Source organism: Ziziphus jujuba, chromosome 1 (assembly GCF_031755915.1).
Source record: "Ziziphus jujuba cultivar Dongzao chromosome 1, ASM3175591v1".
NCBI classification, from domain to species: Eukaryota; Viridiplantae; Streptophyta; class Magnoliopsida; order Rosales; family Rhamnaceae; genus Ziziphus; species Ziziphus jujuba.
The window spans coordinates 40,596,238-40,616,394 of NC_083379.1; the positions used below are offsets into that span (position 1 = coordinate 40,596,238).

The 20,157-nt window shown below is 32.6% G+C and overlaps 3 protein-coding genes across 9 annotated transcripts; 1 reads left to right on the top strand and 2 right to left on the bottom strand.

Moving 5' to 3' along the window:
* Positions 1-294: 294 nt before the first annotated feature.
* Positions 295-3,697, top strand: LOC107433742 (uncharacterized). The gene is made up of 5 exons (XM_016045087.4): positions 295-872; positions 1,979-2,064; positions 2,162-2,467; positions 2,650-2,733; positions 2,931-3,697. Exons 1-5 carry the CDS (start codon positions 483-485, stop codon positions 3,376-3,378), a joined length of 1,314 nt encoding a protein of 437 aa, XP_015900573.3. The 5' UTR covers positions 295-482; the 3' UTR covers positions 3,379-3,697.
* Positions 3,698-4,345: 648 nt separating this feature from the next.
* LOC107434194 (SEC14 cytosolic factor) lies at positions 4,346-8,990 on the bottom strand. Its single transcript, XM_016045629.4, has 11 exons — positions 8,608-8,990; positions 8,468-8,496; positions 7,180-7,263; positions 7,018-7,071; positions 6,705-6,782; positions 6,499-6,552; positions 6,151-6,210; positions 5,977-6,072; positions 5,201-5,302; positions 4,989-5,069; positions 4,346-4,897 (listed from the first exon to the last, which is right to left on the bottom strand). Exons 1-11 carry the CDS (start codon positions 8,660-8,662, stop codon positions 4,577-4,579), a joined length of 1,014 nt encoding a protein of 337 aa, XP_015901115.3. The 5' UTR covers positions 8,663-8,990; the 3' UTR covers positions 4,346-4,576.
* Positions 8,991-15,369: 6,379 nt separating this feature from the next.
* Positions 15,370-20,074, bottom strand: LOC107434015 (serine/threonine-protein kinase D6PK). Of its 7 annotated transcripts, none has more exons than XM_016045448.4 (3): positions 19,823-20,074; positions 17,883-18,977; positions 15,370-16,502 (listed from the first exon to the last, which is right to left on the bottom strand). In XM_016045448.4, the coding sequence occupies exons 2-3, from the start codon at positions 18,848-18,850 to the stop codon at positions 15,629-15,631; spliced, it is 1,842 nt and encodes a 613-aa protein (XP_015900934.2). In that variant the 5' UTR covers positions 18,851-18,977; positions 19,823-20,074; the 3' UTR covers positions 15,370-15,628. The 7 variants fall into 7 exon arrangements, with proteins under 7 accessions (XP_015900934.2, XP_015900912.2, XP_015900944.2 ...); XM_016045426.4 differs by having other exon boundaries at positions 17,883-19,055; XM_016045458.4 differs by having other exon boundaries at positions 19,689-19,828.
* Positions 20,075-20,157: the final 83 nt, after the last annotated feature.

Genomic DNA, 20,157 nt, shown 5'->3' on the forward strand with positions numbered 1-20,157 from the left:
ATTTATTTATTTATTTAAAGCACAGAACTTTGTACAAAACTATTATTTTCCCATGATTTCAAATCTAAATTTCTCATGCCAATATATGAATAAATAAAATAAAATAAAATAAAAAAGATGAAAAAAGAGAAAATCAAATTTTTTATTTATTTTTTTTTTTTTTGGTGTTGCCTGAGTCTGGGTTTGAACTTGACTATAGGGTTTTTATATGGTAGACTAAAAAGAAAGTAAACGGAAATTAAATTTAGGTTGACGGTTAACCATAACATGCATAAATCCGTTTCTGTTGAATGGGTTTAAGAAGAAAGAAAAGCAAATTTTAATTTAAAGTCATAAGTAAATGGATGCCACGTGTCCGTTCTCTCTAAACGGTGACCAAAAGGTCTCTCCAGTTTCTTCCCCTCACTTCCCATACCACTGGAACTTAGCCCCTTCTCTCTCTCCCTCTCTCTGCTTTTTCTCTCTCTAGAAATACAGTGACCATGGCGAGCAGCAGAGACAGAGACAGAGACGACCCTCTCTCCTACGCAAATCCATCGTCTTCCTCCTCTCCAATAACAGTCTCAGACCCGCTTGACAGCTTCCTCACCGACCCCAATTCCCACATCGGAAGCGCTTCGGGAAGCTTCCAGAACGAAGGTTTGCTCGCTGACAGTAATGGTTGTAGCAGTGATGCTGAGTTCGGCTTCAGTCGCCCTGAGTTCAGGACGAGTCAACTAGCTGGGACCGTTGAGTACTACGAACGTCATGTTTTCCTGTGCTATAAGAACCCGTATAACTGGCCTTCTCGCATCGAGGCGGCGGAGTTCGATCGCTTGCCTAGGCTGCTCTCTGCTGCTATGATGGCTAGGAAGGGTGATATGAAGAAAGAGGTTTGTTGATTTTCCTGGTCTTTCTTTTTGGTTTGTATTGTGATGTGGGCTGGTTTTGAATTTGGTGGACTGAAATTGGTTTGGTTTTAGCTCTTCTGCGGTTAAATGGGTGCTATGGAGATATTTTTTTTTTTTTTATTGGTTGCTTTTTTACTTACTGAATTAAAACGGGTTTTCCCTGTTTTGTTGATTGGTTATGGTTGTTGTAGTAATTTGGAATAGAACATATTGGCGTTTATTGGTTTGGATTAATGTGATTTGGTTTTCTTTTTATTGTTTAATACTGGGGCTTTAATGGTAAGTAACCTGTATTTGTTTTCGGTAAGATTCGGAGATGTGAAGGATTTGAAAAGCTGTGTTAGATGCGTTACATTGGAGGCTGGAGTTTGGTAAAATTTGAGGTCGGTTGGTGGGTTTATGGGATTATTGTAGAATGGTGTTTTGGGGGCTTCAATGATATATGAATTGGTATTTCATTCATAACTGTTCCTTGTTCGGATTGATTGTAGAGTTAAGGTCTTGCTTATGGGGGGTGTGATATAATAAAAGCAACAAAGTTGCCAAGTTTGTTTGCTAAACTAAGACAGCAAGTAACATTGTTTTGTTTGTATGTAAACTAAAATCAGCAGTTTTACACATGAAAAATACAACATTTGCTTTCCATGGAGAATAAAACAGTTAAGTCTATGATATCAAGTAAACTAATTTGGGAAGTTAGGAGCATGCACAAAAAATTTATATAGAGCATATAAAAGGACTTACTCATTGAAATCTGATCTTTCAATCGTTGAGGGTCTATATCATTGAAATAATGTTATTGATGCAAATGATATTTAATTTTTGAACTTCAGTAGATAGGTGAGTTCTTTGGATATGGTGCCTGCTCTCGTACAATTTTATCTCCATAATAAAGGAGCTGGGTGAAAGATGTTGTGTGCATAATTTGAAGGGTTCATACATTGATGCTTGCCATTGACTGGATTTGTTGGTTTTGTATTGTTGCTTATTAGTTATTACTGTGACATATCATAAATGTTGCTCGATATTTATGTCTATTTTCATTTAACTTGCATGCTTTATTTTTAACTTTAATCTTATTCTTCTAGACTCGGTTAACAATCTGTGAGGGGCACGATGGGACAGAGACATCTAATGGTGATGTATTAATTTTTCCAGACATGGTCAGATACAGGTGATCAACAATATCCTTTTACGGATTTCTTCTTTAGGGATCTATGAGAGCTTCTTTTTTTTTTTTTAAACTTTATATTAAAAAAAAAAAAATGCAGGAGATTGACACATTTTGATGTTGACACATTTGCTGAGGAAGTACTTGTGAAGGATGGTGAATGGCTGCCTGGAACACCAGAAACACTAAAGGGTTCTTATGTTTTTGTATGTTCTCATGGATCCCGAGATCGTCGTTGTGGTGTTTGTGGACCGGCCTTGGTTACTAGATTCAGAAATGAGATTGAATCATATGGTCTTCAAGGTAAAGTCTCTGTTAGTCCATGTTCACACATTGGGGGGCACAAGTATGCTGGAAATGTGATCATATTTGGATCTAATATCAATGGAGGCGTCACTGGACACTGGTAAGGGGAAATCTGTTCATTAATTTATTTACCCTATGTTGTTCTTTTCCCTTAAATCCAGTATTGATAAACAGTTTGAATTCTTTCAAACTGAACAAATTAATGTATTGATAACTGTGCTTTGTGATTAATTATGGGTGTTGCTCATTATATGTTTCTGTTTGTCTATTTATTTTATACAGGTATGGGTATGTTAGTCCAGATGATGTGCCTGCATTGCTTGAGCTGCATATTGGGAATGGAGAGATTGTAGACAGGCTTTGGAGGTGATTTTAAATGTCAACTGTCTAGTGTGTTAGCTTGATGTAAATTAGAATACAAAGAAAATTGAGAAATATGAAAGTAGTTCTGTTTAAACACATGTAGAATAGCAGATAATCATGAAGAAATCTGCCCTTGTATATATATATGTCATAGATAATAATTAAAAGTCCTGATGAAAATATATGGATGCTGACCTCAGGGGGCAAATGGGTTTATCTGAGGAAGAGCAAAAAGATTCTCAAAAGCTGAGGCTCCTGATGAATGGTGAAACAAATGTAGGAAAAAGTGTTGTTGAGTCGACACAAACACAGAAAATTGTTATGGATACTATCGCTTCTAGATCTCAAGAGAATGTAATGGGCTGTTGCCAGGAATATGGAAACTCTTCTTGTTGTCAGAACCCAGAATTACCAGAACAGATACAGAGCCCTGATACGAAGAAGACAGCAGTGAAGGTGACAGCTGAAAAGAAAAAGAGCAGCAGGAAACTTAGGACAAATAGTGGCAAAGGGGCTTCTACGTGGAAGATTTATGCTATGCCAACATGGTTTGAGAGCTGGGAGCGTGAAGATACATATGCAGCTTTAGCTGTTGTTTGTGCTGCTGTGTCAGTTGCCATTGCCTATAGCTGCTATAAACAGTTGTGATAAAAACCTTCCATCAACCTTGTTTTGTTTAAAGATGTAATTGGTTTTGAGCATGTTTGTCATTTTTCTGTGTTAAAAAAAAGGCTTATGGTTCTCAGTGGTTGATTATAGTGTATTTCACCACCAGAAAGAAAGATACTGTGTCTAGATGGGGAAAGGGCATGGATAGAACTCATTGAACAGATCCTGTAGAATGTAGGCTACGGTATTTGAATTACTAACTCTTTTTGATTGCAGCTTGAAGTTTGTACTTTATCACACGTGAATGTCTTTCCCTGATTCACATTTAAATGGAAACCATCTTATTTTTGTCTCTGGACATTTTTGGTATCTGATATTTTTTAGTTTTGATACACCAAGCAGTACCATCTGTTGCATGCTTGCAGTTTTGAATTTGTTGCATTTCCATAATAAGCAAATCGTTAATTTGGCAAGATCTTTTCTAGGCATATTTTTCTACTCGAGTATTCTTTTTAAAAGGCATATCTCTCTCACTGCCAAGCTTAAACTCCTCAAGTGAGGTTTCTTTTTACACAAGAAAGGCAAGATTTCTAACTACGATGACGTGTGAAAGTAGAAGTGCAGTTTCTCCAAATGACATAATTATGAGGGCGAAATAATTTACTTCTGTACCTCTTACCATACACTTTTTTACTCGACAGTGGGCGTAAACAGAATTTTCAATTTTAACACAGCGGAAGAATATTGGCTTCTATCTGAGGGAAGCGGTGGTTTATATACTTCTTACTGTACAAATTCAGGCAGAAAAACTGCGACTTTTACATTTGAGGAATTATGGCTAATGGGGTCCAATGTTAGACCATCGTTTTTAACATTTTCTTGGTAACCAGGAACGGGAAAACAAAAATAAAAAAAAAAAATCCATCTACAAGCCTAAAAGTGGTTCGCTGGTTTTGCTAGCAATAAAATGTCGTAGAATGTTAAAGCTGGATTAGAAGAACGTAGCTTGTGAAGAAATTATAATTATCCACCCCAAGGTGGTAATGTGGAGCTACACCAATTACTTGGTCCTAAATATCCCTGCATTGAGTCGATGCAAGAACTCACTGTTACATCATCAGATAACAGAAGACGAACCCTATATTCTCTTTTGAGGATTTCTATTTGTTTGATCATATAAAATTTGGGTTTTCAGTGTCTTGTTGGGTATAAATGCAGAATCACAGCTATCCAACTTTCATGCACCATTAACTCTTAGGTTGCTTAGTGACTTGAAGAGTCCCTTGTGATTTTCAAACTTGTGGAACTCACTTTCTATGACCTTAGCAATGTTGGCGTCTTCTGGATCTGGCTCAGGGAGATTCACATGGAATGACCCTTCTTTGATCGGTGCAACGGACTCCATAAGTGCAGCTTGTTGATTGATGTAATCGTAGAGTTCTTGATGGAAAGCATGATCGAAGGAGAAACAATTATCAGCAAGTCCATTCTCATAATGCCGGGAAGATCCAGAGCCCTCTTTCCGAGAAAAATGTGGTAGGGATGCATAATCCATTACCTGCATACAAAGTTGTGGGAAAAGTTCTCACCACCAATAAATGAAAGTATCAGCAGCTAATGCCATTATTTTAATGTTAAAACATGCTTACTCTGAGTAATTCATCTCTCCCACAACCCTGAAGCACCTGGATTTTCCTCCTTGTTCTTTCTTGCAAAAGAGGTTTTACAACCTGCAAATGATTCTACATTAGGCATTTCCCTATTTGGTGCAGCGGACAAGTCATGATTTGGGAATTGCAACAATGGTGAATCACAGTTACACAAAAAGCATAAAGTATTCCGTCAATACTAGAGCACAAACCTTCCAACAGGCTGAAAATACGTAAGGAGCATTGACAATATAGTATGTATCTGTTTTCTCTGGATAGTTCAAGTCATCTATTGTAGATATATCTGTCACAAGCTGCATTAACAGATCAGACTTTGTTAATTAAATGCATTACATAATGAAAGTCAGGAAACTTTCGAGTTTTTTTTTTCTTTTTCTTTTTCTTTTTCTTTTTTTTTGGTTTTGGTAATAAAGTAAAGTTTTGGGTTGATTGATGATCAAATAAGATGTTTCTTATGAAAAAAGTTGGGGAAACCTTAATATAAAATTAACAACTTTCACAGAAAAGGCAGAAGATAAAAGCACATATGAAATACATTATTTTGCATATGAAAATCTGTAATGCGAGTATACCAGGTTATCACAATGTTTGCATTGCAGTACAAAGGCACATGCTCAAAGAAGATGTTTTCCTTTTTCCATATCTTAGAAACACAAAATTCAAAAAGGAAAACCATGAATATGAAATACTGAATGGTTCAGCCACTTTGTTTTACCCCATACACACCATATATAAGTAACCGAAAAACGACATTCATCATAAAAGGTTATTTCAATTTTTAAGTACATGATTGGTACTTTTTGCAAACCACAAAGAACATACACACATGTGCATGTGTATACTCATACATGAAATTCACTGATATTTGTTAATTTAAAAGATATAATAGGCATTAGCCCAATTGATGGAGAACATTTTGTAATGTTTAAAGGTAACAAATTAGAGGCTTACGATATATCAAACACACCTTTATGTGGCTTAGTTTTGAAAGCTTCAAACCAGTCATATCCAAAACTTTTATACAGGTACCAATATGTCGTCCATGCTTTCGTGTTGCAGAAGGCTGCAATAAAAACAGCAAATAAGCCTAGAGGAGAAGGTACTTGTCAGAAGGAAGATAAAATAATCCAAAAGTACTAACCAATATAACCCGATCTCTATATTCATTCATTTGGATGTGTGACTGCATATAATAATTTACCTAAAGGAAGAGTTATGAAGTCAGTTTAAAGATAATGAAAACCACATAACAATAATCAGTGTCGCCATGTCCATATGAAACATGTAATACAAAACAACTATGTAAGCAACCATATTGTCACAGCTAATAGCTAAAGCCTACAAACAATCACTTTATAACTTTTCATATATGTTTACTTCTTATATATGTTTTCCATAAGTACACATGAAAACCATGGCTTCTTGCTACTACTGATAAAAAGCAATTAATTCCAAAGTAAATCAAAGATAAGAGCTATAAAGTCCTTACAGATGCTTTGTCATAAGTGCTAAGCCCAACACCAACAGCAATGACAGGAAGACCCTGGAAAGATTAGCAGAAATTATAACAAAAAACCATAAGTTCAAATTCAGGATGGTATTATCACTAAATGAATCAATTTTTTTTTCTTTAAAAAATGGTATTTTCAACCATGAGAGGCTGACATATTAAATTTACGTAAAAGACAGGACTACCTCTTTTGAGTAACCAGACAATCCCACAAGCTGAGAATCTCGGACTGCTCTGTACAAATCAGTGGGGATGATCGGTTTCTGTAAATAGTCAATGAATCATTAATCAGAATATTCGTATACAGTTACCTAACATCACAAAATTCAATGTTCCCTTTTCTATGTGTCAGCATAAAAGCCTTATGATACAACAAGACAAAAAGAAACAATTCCCTAGAAGAACATATGATACACAGGCACCACAAGAAGAAATCTCAGAAAATTAGACAGAGTGTATTACGTCTATCTTATAATTTGATAGTGCGATGAAACTCACCGCCAATATGTTGTCAATCTCATTTTGTATCCTCCATTGTAGACAATCAATCAACTGAAACAATTACATTTTTAGTAAAGCATCACAAGATCCTAAGGAGATTTTAATTCTCAAGTCATGAAACTTAATAAATATGCATAATGTAAATCATATAATTCTAACCATTTTATGGGCTTTGCCAACATTCCAGTCTCTTGCTTTAAGAAATCGCACCAATGTTTCATTAGGATATCCCTGGTGCATATTCTGGAAACCAAATGGACAAATGTTCAGAAAAAACCCACTTTGATATAAGAATGCATAATAAATAAATAAATAATTTACAAACCAAGCTTTATTATTTCTTCCGACCTGCCAATATCTGAATCATCAGTTAGACAAACTATTCTCCCTACTTTGGACTTTAAAGAGTATTTTTTTCTGAAAGTCAAAAAGACATCAAAAAGGTCATATATGCTATCCTTGAACTGATCCTCATTTGATTCCAAATCTAATGTGAATTCTCATAGTTTAAGTTGCACCATGTTTCCACGACATGATTTTTCTCCAGTTTGTAAACCTAATACTAGTTCTTTAGTCTACAAATCTTTACGAACCAATTTACTATTATGCTAAAAGACAGCAGTAAGACCCTTCTTTCCTAAAAGAAAATTAGGTATAGTCCTTTTTTCATTTTCAAATCTACAATAGGAAACGTAGGAAACTTTTCGTACTGAAATATTCACAAGATACTTTTCCTTCCTCTCACCAATATTTCAATATTCAAGGAACTCCATGATGCAACAACCATATCAGTCAATTAGATGAGATTAAGATTTAGTTGGGTTGTACATCTTGAGAACAGGTACATACTATTTCTTCTCTACAACTAAAATCCAGTTTGACCACCCTCGATCCCAAAACCCCACCCCATACCAAAAAATAAAAATAAATAAATAAAAAATGACAAAGAACGAGCAACGATAAACAGATAAAAATATTTTTGTAAACTAAGCACTAAAGATGAAAATCCCAATGGTACTGTATTGTAATCTAGCTTCTTTAACTACATCACTACAGTAGAACAACATATCGATCAACCAAATCAAAAGAAATCTACACACTATTAAGCATATACTCCAATATATATATAGCTTGAACCCATCCCGAAAAGAGAGAACCAAAGATCCAAGATCCAATCCATGGAAGATTCAGAATTAGCAGTTTAGATTTTTCCATAAGGAAAGAACAAAGATTAAAACAAGCTAAATGGTTTAGTTCTGTTTCAGTTTAGTAAAGGATTAGATACTTTAAGATTGGAATTGATCAATGTAAAAATACTGAAGAACTCCAAAAACCATTTTTCTTTTTACAATTTTCTCAGCATCCAAACAAAGTAGAGATCAGGAAGCAAACTTAAAAGAGAGAGAGAGAGAGAGAGAGAGAGAGAGAGAGAGAGAGAAGAACTAACCCAGAACGTATTCTTCAGTGGCTCATCTACTGCAATAATAAAAAGACCAAATTGGAGCCAAAAAAAACAAAAATGTCAGCAATTGCAGATCAAAGAAGAATATCACAGAGAGTTTAAAAGTGAGATTTTAAAAAGCTCACCTTCCTCCATTAACAAACGAAATTGCTTAATCGTATCCTGATTCGGACTATCCATACTTCTTTCGCAGTAATTTCACAAATAAGTTGTAATACAAGCTGAAAAATGGACAAAAACAGAACTGGGTCTTCCTCCAAGTCTATGATAATATTCGCTTCCTTCACTTTCCAGAGCTCTAAACTTACAAAGTTATAGAGCTTTAAACTAATTTACCCAAGCTACAGGTCCATACACACACATACACACACACACACACACCCCCACACACCCACACACACACTTTATGGAGGTGCCCCAATGAAAAAATCCTGGTTTGTTACCAAGCTCTTAAGCATCTTCTTTGAGAGTAAAGCTTTTTCATGCTTTTGTTACAACTGTTAAGTGTACTTCTGTGGTTATAAATACAAAGATTTTCCTAATTATATCGTAAAATTAACAAAAGCCGTGGGCTGTTGTTAGTATGTTATAATCGCTAACCGATTTTTATTATTAATAAAATTTTACATTATAATTTAGATTTTAAGTACCTATTTATTTTAAGATTTTTTTTCTAACAATGATTTCTTTTAGGAGTCAAAAAATAATATTTTCTTTTGGCGATTCTTTTTTATTTACTTTATTTGCATCATTCCACTTCTTCAGCAGTCAATTTTATAATTTATAAATTTATAAATATATGTTTAACAAATGAAATCGAAATAAATAAATAAAATGTTCAATATTGACAGCAATTTCTTTCATTTTGTTTGATTATTTTAGCTTAACCACATGTCTGGCCCCATTATTGATTGGATGAGAATTCAATGGCTGCCCATGATCTCATTTTTCAATTGTTTTTTTCAAAATTTATTAAAATATTAAAATTAGATGAAATCCATAAAATGGGCTTTAAATAAATTCATTATTTTGTTTTAAATTTCATGAACCTATTAACAAATAAATTGGACAATGACATGCCAACTTAAATAGTTTTTCAGTTTCATCAAAAAATAAAGTTTTTTGGTATATATATATATATATATATTGGAAGGTGAAATAATACCTTCAGATAAAATGTTATCTTCTGTAGCATAGTTTTTAGGTATTAGAATTAAGGGTAAATATTATTGTAGCTTTTCTTATTTTGTTATTCTTTTAATATTATATTTTTTATTGTGAAAAATATTAGTAGAATTTCTTCACACTTCATTTTCATTTCAATATAGAATCATTATTGAAAACTTTTAATAATTAAATTGAAATTTTACCATTTTACACTTTATATAATAAAATTCTTTTATCCATTTTTAAAGATAAAAAATAATAAATAAAATTAATATAATCAAACTTATTTTTAAGAAAAAAAAAATAGTTTTAAGCGTATTAAGTTTAACTTTTGATTTAAGACAGTCATGATTATCATTTATAACTTATTATATTTATTTATATATATATATATATATTTTTATAAATTGGAAAAAAGGGATTTTAACACCAATATTTTTAAAAATTAGCAATTTTAAAAGAAGTATGGATATGTATTTGTGTTTGTGTGTGTGTTTTTTTCAATGTTTTTAGAAATGATAATAGTAAAACTATAGAAGTAAAAGAGAAAAAAATAAAAAATAAAAAGGTCAAAGAAGGGCAAATGGCTTAAATTTTAATTCTATGAGAAATTTTTTAAAAATGATGTTATATTTAAACAAAGCAAAGTGTAAGAATAATATTTTTCATCATAGGAATGTAGCATTGAAAAATAATAAATTAGAGGTACTATAATGATATTTACTCTAGAATTAAAGTTGATTTTATGCTCACATAAAAAGTTTGTGTTACAGCTAAATACCAAAGTAATTTACTATATTTTGAAAATTCAGAGATGTGCTACATTTTCAATTATTTACAACTACAAGAGATCCATTTCAACCAACAAAAAAAAAAAAAAAAAAAAAGAGGCTAAATAGAATTCTAATAAATTAAAATACATAATCACAATTTTTGAATATAAATTTGGTAATGTTATTGCTGATGGGTATAAATGGGAATAATAATATTAGAACTAGGTATAAAAGAAAAATGAGACACCAGAGTAAATCTGGCAATTTGTCATGTTTACGCCGTGTTATATCATGTCCATATGAAATTTGGTAAACTCAAATAGGATCTATTAAATTTTGGTGCAAAAATAGATAAATTTGAACTCATTCGCTAAATAGATTAATCCGAACATATTTGTTAAATTATCGTGTAATCTATTATCTAATATGTTAACTTATTAAGAATATATATAAATTAAAAACTTTAAATTTGACATGGCTTTCAAATAATAAAAATATTTTTTTAAAAAAAATTATCTTGCAAATAGACTTGTTTGTTTATAGATTTTTAAAAAATTAAATTAAAAAAGAACAAATTAATAAATATTTAAAAATAAATTAAATATTTTCAATATTATAAAAACTTATATAATCACAAAAATACATCTTAATGAATCTAAAGGACTCATAGTGTTTTAACCATTAATTTATTGGATAACATTGATACACTATGATATCATCAATAAAAATCCATAAATTACCATACAAATTTGTATCCTATTATTGTGCCATGTGAAATGTTACTAAGCCTTCACGAGAAGTAAGCGTAAAACATAGCCAAAGAAATAAATAAATAAATAAATATTTGCGTTTGAGAAAATTTTATAAACAAAACACAATAAAGTGAGCTTTGATGACGTGTGATCAATAATGAAAGGGAATGTTAACCATTAAAAAAAATAAAAACAAAAAGAGCATTCTTAAACAACAACAACAACAACTAATAATAATAATAATAATAATAAAAGAAAATATCATCTTATAAAGAGTATAGATTAATTAGAATATAAAAAATTGTAATAAATTGTATATAAATTAATTCAAAGTTAGATTAATTGCATTACGCTATCCTATTCAAGTTAAAGATTTCTCCAATTAAAAGAAAATTTGAAGACCTAAAAAATTTGTAACTTTTACTTATTTGAATATTATAATTACATCTTTGTAAAAAGTAAGAGAACAAAGAAGTTAGCTTTGAAAGATAACTCACAAATCAAAATTTTTATTTTGAAATGAGAGAAAGGTGTTTGTGATTGCACTTTAAATTTCTGCTTTTTAACATTTGTTTGGTTTCCTTGTTTACTAAGAAAAATTCACAACTAAAGAATAAGGCTTGAGAAAAAGTAATAAAAATTTGAAGGGATCCAAAATTTTTCTTTAGTTCAACTTTGATGTAGCTAACCATGTGAATTGGTTGCAAAAATGATGAGTTCAAAATTTTATACGTATAGTCAAGTGAGACTGATTTAATTAATAAATAATTTAGACTTACAATTGATAGATCGAGTGTTCAAAATACCAAGATCAAAGAAAAATTTATAAATAATATAAAAATCACCATTTGTAATTTAACATATATCAACAAATAATAATAAAAATTTAAATTGGTAAAAACACTTTAAATTAATGACAAAGGTGCAAATCATGTTGGAAAAAGGCTGCAATGTTTGACTAACACCTCAAACCCATCTATTTTTAAAAGGGTTTTAGGCAATTTCACAATAAGCAATCCTATAGTTATTATTATTATTATTATTCCTTCTCTTTTGTAAATTTGCTTTCTTTCTGTTATCAGAAACATTGAATCTCAGGCAAATCAAACAATAAGGTGAGCCCCATGTTCCAAATACAAGTAGATGTTGAAGTTTGCTGCTTTGCTTTCCACATATAGTTATTTAAATAAGGCACAAATTGCAATGTGGCAAGAATGTCCCCATGTGTCCTAATTTTATTTCTTAATTCATTATTATTATTATTATTATTATTTTCTGTAAGGTTTTCATGTGAAGCTTTCACATGTATTTAAGTTTAAGATGTGGTTTTGATTTCGAAGTCTTTATTTCAGACAAACTATTATGGGTCCCATATCATTTAAGATGATAAACTTTCTTTTTGGTGTTCAGGGAAACTTTTTTCTCCCCAATATACCATCGTCAGATTCGTACACTCAGTGAATTGATTGGTGGACATTAAATAACCTTATAATCAAAGTTGTTTGTATACCATGGTAGGTATTCCATCTATGTACTTTTCTATTTGTCATTGGTGATAACAATTTGTGTGATGAACATAAAATTATCTTTCATTTTTATTTTTATTTTTTTTTCTTTTTGAATTTTTAACTCTTATGATAAAAAAAATAGTTTAACATTTTTTTTTTTTATCTTTTTGGAAAATTATTATTACATGTCATCGGCTTGAAAGTAATATGAATACAAGCATTAAAATATTTATCAATGTCATAGTGCTGAACTTTATTAGAATTAATGTGTAAACCTATTTTTGAAAGGATGGTAAACAATCCAATAACAAAATCACTAGTTTTTCAGAGAAAAATTTTGAATTCAAATGTTTTACATTCAATATAAATAAAGAAAGTGTCTCAGCCCATAAGATGCACACCAATGTTTTGATGGGGCACCTCAAACACAAAAAAGCAATGAGTGGATCTCAAAAAAGAATCCCAACACATAAAAAAAAAAAAGTGTGTAAAATATATTTGGTAAGGAAGTATGTCTTGGTGCCTAAGTTATATTCTTCAACTTTAGAAAAGGAGGGTTACAAACTTTTTTCTAGCCATACACTACTAGTGATCTCCTTTTTCTTATCATGGGTGCTATCATTAAATATGGATCCCTTTACTTTTTCTTTTCTTTCTTGTTTTGTCATTTTCTTAAAAATAAAAATAAAAATAAAAAACTAATGGCATTTCCTTTTGGTGCATCTAAATATAAAAATCCAAATCTTACTATTTAATTTCCCAAGCATAGATCTACATTATTAGCACCTTGTCAACATTTTAAACTAAAACTCAATAATTTTATTAATTCCAGGTTAATTGTATGTAGCTCAGTATATTGTTTAGCACTTGTCTTTTAATTATCATATAAATAAAAGAAAATGGTAATAGCATATAAATTAAAATTTGGTCATATTTTGTTTGGTACATAATATAGCATAAACAATTATAATTATGAATCAAAGAGCATATCACATAAATAAATGTATTATACAGCCAAAAGTTGCTTCGATAGTCATTTCACGTGAAAGATGCTCAAATAATTTGACATTATGTTGTCCAATTCGAGGAAATGGAATCAATACATTTCCCTAACAAGTTGAGATATAATAATTTGAAAAACATATATACTCCATATATTATTACATAGATATTGATTTTTCCAAACATGTTTGCTCTGTTGTAACTTTTTGGAAATGATGGTTACATAAACCTGTGTTTGGTTGGCAGATTAGCTTCTAAATCAAGTTCTTTAACAAGGACAAATGTGTATATATAACTCTTTTTATAATGCAAATTACACAATAGGTAACATATCACCTTAAAGAAAATGTCAGATAGACAATATGTTACTTGTAAGTTTTTTTTCCATAGAAAGACTATGGGCATATATATAATGGCACTTCTTAATTAATTTTATATGCATAAGAATGTAGATTTTATTAGTTTTCAGATTAAAGAAGATAATAAAATTTACTGGCATAAAATCATGTTTAGGAGGATGGCAAATTAACAAAGCTTAAAGTTTTACACAATTTGAAAAGGAAAGTTCAATTGAATTCTTTTAATGAAAGTTTAATAGCCAAGTACATAAAATCACAAAAACTGAAAAAGATAAACTCTATATTATTGGGCATAAGAAATAATCTTTCTTTTTTTTTTTCTTTTTTTTTTTTTCCTGATGAATAAGGTATAAGAAGTCATCAGTTGGCTGTATTTTCACCAATTTGTTCATCAAATGCAATTCAAACCATGAAAAAAAAATTAATTAAATAAATAAATGAAAACCCAAAAAAATCCAACGAAAAAACGTGAAAGACCAAAAGACAAGTACTAATAAGAGACAGGATCAATGGAATTTGACAGGGAACATAACGTGCAATTTGGCACCACAAATCAGTGAATCCAATAATAATGCAATCCCTCTTTATCATGAACTATTTTGAAGAGGATGAGAATTTTCTTTTTCAAAAAAAAGAAAAAAGAAAAAGGAAAAGAAATTATGCAATCAAAAGCTAAAAAGATGTATGGGAAATACTCATCCACTACCCAAAACTTTGAAGAAAACTTCCCTTTCATCTCTCATACCATCCACTTCAGGAATATTCAGAACACCAATATAAAGTTAGACTCCTAAGACAAAATTGCAGATGTATACATATAAATAAATAAATAAGTATATATATATATTGTCAATCTCAATTTGCATCCTCCAGACAGTGAGTGTTACTTTCCACTACTAAATTGTCATACAACAGAATATTCCTTTTCTTCAAAATCCATATAAAGTTAAGGTATGAATGAATTTGCAGTGAGTAATAAATATGAATGAATTTGCAGTGAGTAATAAACAAACTGTACCTCTTTCAAAATTCCTCCAATACGAGACAAGAAAAGATAACTTCACAACCGAGCTTACTAGTTAATATAAAACTCTTCAGTGAAGGCAACCGGCAAATAGCCACAAAATCATTATCTGGCAATGCCATGCATCTTTTATGGGCCACAAAATCACAACTGAAATAGAATATTAGATGAAATGTTTATGGAAAACTCACTTCAATGAACTATGATACTAAACCATGAACATTATGGTTCAACCACTTGGTGAATTATTCCAAATGTAAAACTGATTCTATTAAATCCCAATATTAACCAAAACATTACCAGATAGAAATATATGCTCTTCCATAATTATCAATATGATCCACATTTTGGATACAGCATTAACATTTCAGCTTCTTCAATACAAATATGATAATGTATCATAACAACATCAAACATATGATCATTATCAACATTTAAAATTAAAAAAAAAAAAGAAAAAAAAAAAGAAAAGAAAAGCCTAACTTTCACATAATCAACATTTCAGGAACTCTACATCTTCTTCAAGCAAAAAACAAATAGCATAATTAGTTTCGCGTACAATTAAAAGAAATCAAACTCCAGATAATTGTTTTGATCAGGAGCAGCAGCACCACGACCACCAGTAGCTTTGTCACCAGTTGAAACAGATGGGGCTGAGATTCGCTCGAGCTCAACGGCTTTTGGCACATCTGGTGGACTCGCACATCGAATCAAAGCCCAATTTATGCCTTCAAAGAAGGGATGTTGTTTAATCTCCGTTGCTCCCCTCTTGTATGCCAATCTGTGCTGTGGTTCCTTCACTAGCAACCCCCTTATCAAATCCCGTGCTGAGAAGCTAACCATTGGTGCCTCTGGAAATCGTAATGGCTGACCCACAACATTAAAAAGGGTCGCTCGATTCCCTGATCCCTTGAAAGGGGTCTTACCAAACAATAGTTCATATAGAAAGATACCGAAAGTCCACCAATCAACAGCACTGCCATGCCCTTCACCTTTGATAATTTCAGGTGCCAAATACTCATGAGTTCCAACAAATGACATTGAGCGTGCATTGGTTGGCTCCGCAATTAGCTCTGGCAGTGGGCTGACTTGGTTGCCCATTTCATTCTTGGGTTTCCGCTCCTTCTTGGATTTACTTGAAAAGAAACGAGGACCAAAGCATGTTGTAGGCACCACGCAAGATGGCTGAATACAAGAGGGCTCAATGCAAGCAGGTTGTACACAAAAAACTGGGTTCTTACGCAAGGGGTCAGACTCAGGTGCTGAAGATTTTACTAGTGTTGGGCTGACAGCACAACGCAAAGAAAGGTCAAAGTCAGAAAGCATTATGTGTCCATCATCCCTCACAAGGACATTTTCTGGTTTGAGGTCACGGTATACAATCCCAAGCATGTGGAGATATTCCAGAGCAAGGAGAATCTCAGCAACATAGAACCTGCATATCAATGACAAGCATAACGGCACTCAAAATTAAAAGCTGAAGGGAAAAAATATTATCTGTTGTCAAGCAGGCGATATAGTATTGGAATTTGTAATCTTTATACTATCAATGGTGCAACACTAGTGGGCTTTTGCAAAGAATTGTTGTATAACAAACTAAAAATAAGACTATAATTTCAACTAAATAAACAAGACCATGACCAATCATTGATGGATATTTACTTTTCTTTTCTTCCTGAGCATAGAAAGAAGCAAGCATTAATATCATGATAATTTATTTTTATCAGAGTAGTGTTTATAACTGATTCCATGTCTTTTCAAATGTTTAAGACCAAACAATGAAAATATTTATGTCAGAAACATACCGACATCTTTCATGTTCGACCTTATAAAATAAGGTAAAAAGAGTCATCTCAATCAGAGTCATCGTCCAGAGTACCTTGAACTGCTCAACAATCCCATTTAATTTGGAACTTTTTTGCCTTTTTCCTAATACCAATAGACTATATTTCTCATTTTGGAGGGGAAAAAAAACTGAATGTGTTTAAAACTGAATCATACTGATAAACTGGCCTCTTCATTAGCAGTCAGTTCCAGAACTTGTTTTAGGCAAACAAGCTAAATGCCACAGTAATCTGAACAATATCTTTCCAATAGACATCTCCAACACAAAACCTTGTTTATGCACCAAAAACCACCACCAAATGTTCATTTCAGAGTTTCAAGACCACGTATTGTGCATGCTGATTGTTCCATCTTACTTCAGTTATCACACTACACATATGGAGATTTATTAGAGTCCATGCCACCAAATATTTGTCCATACCAACCATTACACTCTTCCTATTTAAATGAAATACCCATATCACTAACTTGGCATCCCCTCTAACTACTTTTAAGTGTTTGAATTTATTCACTCATCCTCATTTCATAGTTGATTATAGATAACTTCAGCTTGATCATGACTGTAGCATATCTCTAATATTGATTATAGATAACTTCAGCTTGATCACGAATGCAGTATTTCTCTAATGTTGATCACATGAAAACTTGACAAAAAAGAGAGACTACCAGTAAATTATACTCAAATCACTGTATACAACCTTTCATAGATTTCTCTGAGTTTTCGCTGGAGATTCATGCACTAAACCAGTATAAACAACTTTTCTCCGTTCCATAGGTTAGCAAGATAAACCAAAAAGAATTTCATCCAAAAGATAAATAAAAAAGAGATATTGCAATATAAGACAGTTTATACTAAAACTGAGAATCCACAAAATAAGGTAGCAAATACCATGATCAACTGCTAGATCGTACCATGAACTATACTACTAAATAAATATTATGAGTAAGGAAAGGAGGGAAGGTATCATACTTTACAGCTTGTTCAGTAAAATGCTTCCCTGGTTGCCTCTGCCGAAGTGTGTGTAAGTCACCTCCAGGACAAAACTCCATCACCAAGCATGAAAACTTTTCCGTCTCAAAATGAGTATATAGAGTAGGAAGGAAGGGATGATCCAAAGATTGTAGTATTTCTCTCTCTGTCTGAGCCCTGAGCAATTTCTTACGGCTGGCTAAAGATGCTTTATCCATCACTTTCATCGCAAAATAACATTTTGTTCCACTCAACTCAGAAAGATATACACTTCCAATATCCCCACAGCCCAACTTCTTTAAAAGTCTGAAATGGCTGAAATTCAATACACCATCTTTTGCTCGGACAGCCTGGATGGCTTCCCATCGTATGTCATTTGCTTTGTGAGGTTTGTTTATACTGCTACTTAAGCTGCTACAAGTACTTTCATCACTCACATCGCTGCTTGTGCTACCTCTACAAATACTACTCTTCCCACTTTCAACAAAATCGGCCCGGTCACTAATTTTGGCACTTCCACTAGTCTTAGTAAGACTGCTAGCCCCATCACTGACCTTTGCTGAAGCTGGGCTGACACCATGCTCTGATGTTTTCTTTTCTTGATCACCACTGCCTTCTGTCAGATTCTTAGTCCCAATCACCACAGGAACCACATTAGCTGGCACTTGCTTTGGATCAGCAAGTGCTAAACTTGAGTCTAACTTGCTTGCTAAAGAATTGTATGAATCCTTTTGCTGAAACACTGGCAACTTTTTGTTGTCCTCTGTGATTTGGACAGAAACCTGCTTTACTGCAACTTGCTGCCCACTCTTGGGTAATTTTCTTGGGGTAACTGGCTCTGATTTGCTTGTCTTTGTAATCTGCAATGGAGCAGGCCTGCGAAAGTTTCCTTCAGTTGTTTGACTAGCACCTACTTTCCTCTGATTTTCTGGGGAAGTTCTTGCACCAGATTTTGAGGCCATCGACATGAATGAAACTTGTTAAACGGATTGAACTCAACAAACCCATCATTCAGCCCCCACTTTCACCACCTGACTCCCTCCATTGACAGTCCCAATAATTTCCATCTCCAAGTCCATCAAAGCAAGATTATTTCTACAATTAACCAAACACAGAAATCACAACTAAGCAACATGGATGCTTTACCGGAATGAAAAAATTTATCAGCCCAACCTAAAAAAAAAAAAGAGTAGGTTATACAAATCATGTGACAATATATGAGCCAAAAGAGAAACAAATCAGAAACTACTACTCTATATTTATGATCCCTTCGACAGAACCCCAGTTAAGGGCAGCGTCCTTCGCATGATTAAAAGTTACTAGCACAAGGAAACTAAAACTCTTGCTATAGTAGGTCAAAATCTAGCATTCATTTCACCAAAAAAACAAAAATCTAGCATTAAATAAAAAGTTCCAAAGAAATCATAAAACACATTCAGAGGAAATACAAATGGTGATACAAACACAGAAACGCTTGCAAACCCAGGTCCATGTTATATACAGAAAAAAAAAATTAATAATAATAATAACAATAATCGAAAAGACCCACCAAGACAAAGGTCAAAATTTCATGGAAGTACAAGATCATTGACATCTACCTCAAAATGCTGATCCTTTATCCATGGAAAACGTAAAACCTTTAAAAGGAAACTGTCATGGATCAAAGAAAGCAAGGAAACTAAACTAAAAAATTCCACCAAAAAAAATGTAGTTTCACTATAACTTTCACCACTCATCAAAAGGCCATAGAGCAAACGATAAGCACAAAGTAAAGGAGATTCATACAGATCTCCAATGGAGACCCACCTCTTTGGATCCAAAAGCCCCACCAAGACCCAGATGCTAAAAAACAAAATAGAGTTGCATAGAGAAGCAAAACCCACCAAGCAAATCACAGGACCAGTTAAAAGTGAATAGGAAAGGAAGCCCAAAAAGGGTACCTGAGAAGAGATAGAGATAGAGAGAGAGAGTCACAAAGATCAGAACTTTGGGCGGACTTTGCTTTAGCAGAATGGAAAAAAAAGAAGAGCACTTCCACTGTTGGGAGAGATAAAAGTGCGCAATGTGTGAGAGCTCCTTCGCCTAAAATGTGTGGAGAGAGAAAAAGATGAAAGAAAAGAGAGAGAAAGGGAAAAGCTTTGGTGTCTTGGAAAGAAGTTTGATGTCTGTCTGTGTGGGCTACCACTCATATGTAGAGAGAGAGAGAGAGAGAGAGAGGGTCAAAGCAAAAGCAAGGCTTTTCTTCTTTTCTTGGGGTTTAATTATTTCAATGTAT

Bases quoted from the DNA above. Each gene is read 5' to 3' on its own strand.
- LOC107433742 (XM_016045087.4), top strand. From the start codon at position 483: ATGGCGAGCAGCAGAGACAGAGACAGAGACGACCCTCTCTCCTACGCA. The intron at 873-1,978 runs GTTTGTTGATTT...TTATTCTTCTAG, and splicing joins AGGGTGATATGAAGAAAGAG to ACTCGGTTAACAATCTGTGA. The intron at 2,734-2,930 runs GTGATTTTAAAT...TGCTGACCTCAG, and splicing joins ATTGTAGACAGGCTTTGGAG to GGGGCAAATGGGTTTATCTG.
- LOC107434194 (XM_016045629.4), bottom strand. From the start codon at position 8,662: ATGGATAGTCCGAATCAGGATACGATTAAGCAATTTCGTTTGTTAATG. The intron at 7,264-8,467 runs GTTAGTTCTTCT...TTTGGTTTCCAG, and splicing joins CACTGAAGAATACGTTCTGG to AATATGCACCAGGGATATCC. The intron at 6,783-7,017 runs GTGAGTTTCATC...GACTATTTACAG, and splicing joins AGATTGACAACATATTGGCG to AAACCGATCATCCCCACTGA.
- LOC107434015 (XM_016045448.4), bottom strand. From the start codon at position 18,850: ATGTCGATGGCCTCAAAATCTGGTGCAAGAACTTCCCCAGAAAATCAG. The intron at 16,503-17,882 runs GTATGATACCTT...ATTGATATGCAG, and splicing joins TTTACTGAACAAGCTGTAAA to GTTCTATGTTGCTGAGATTC.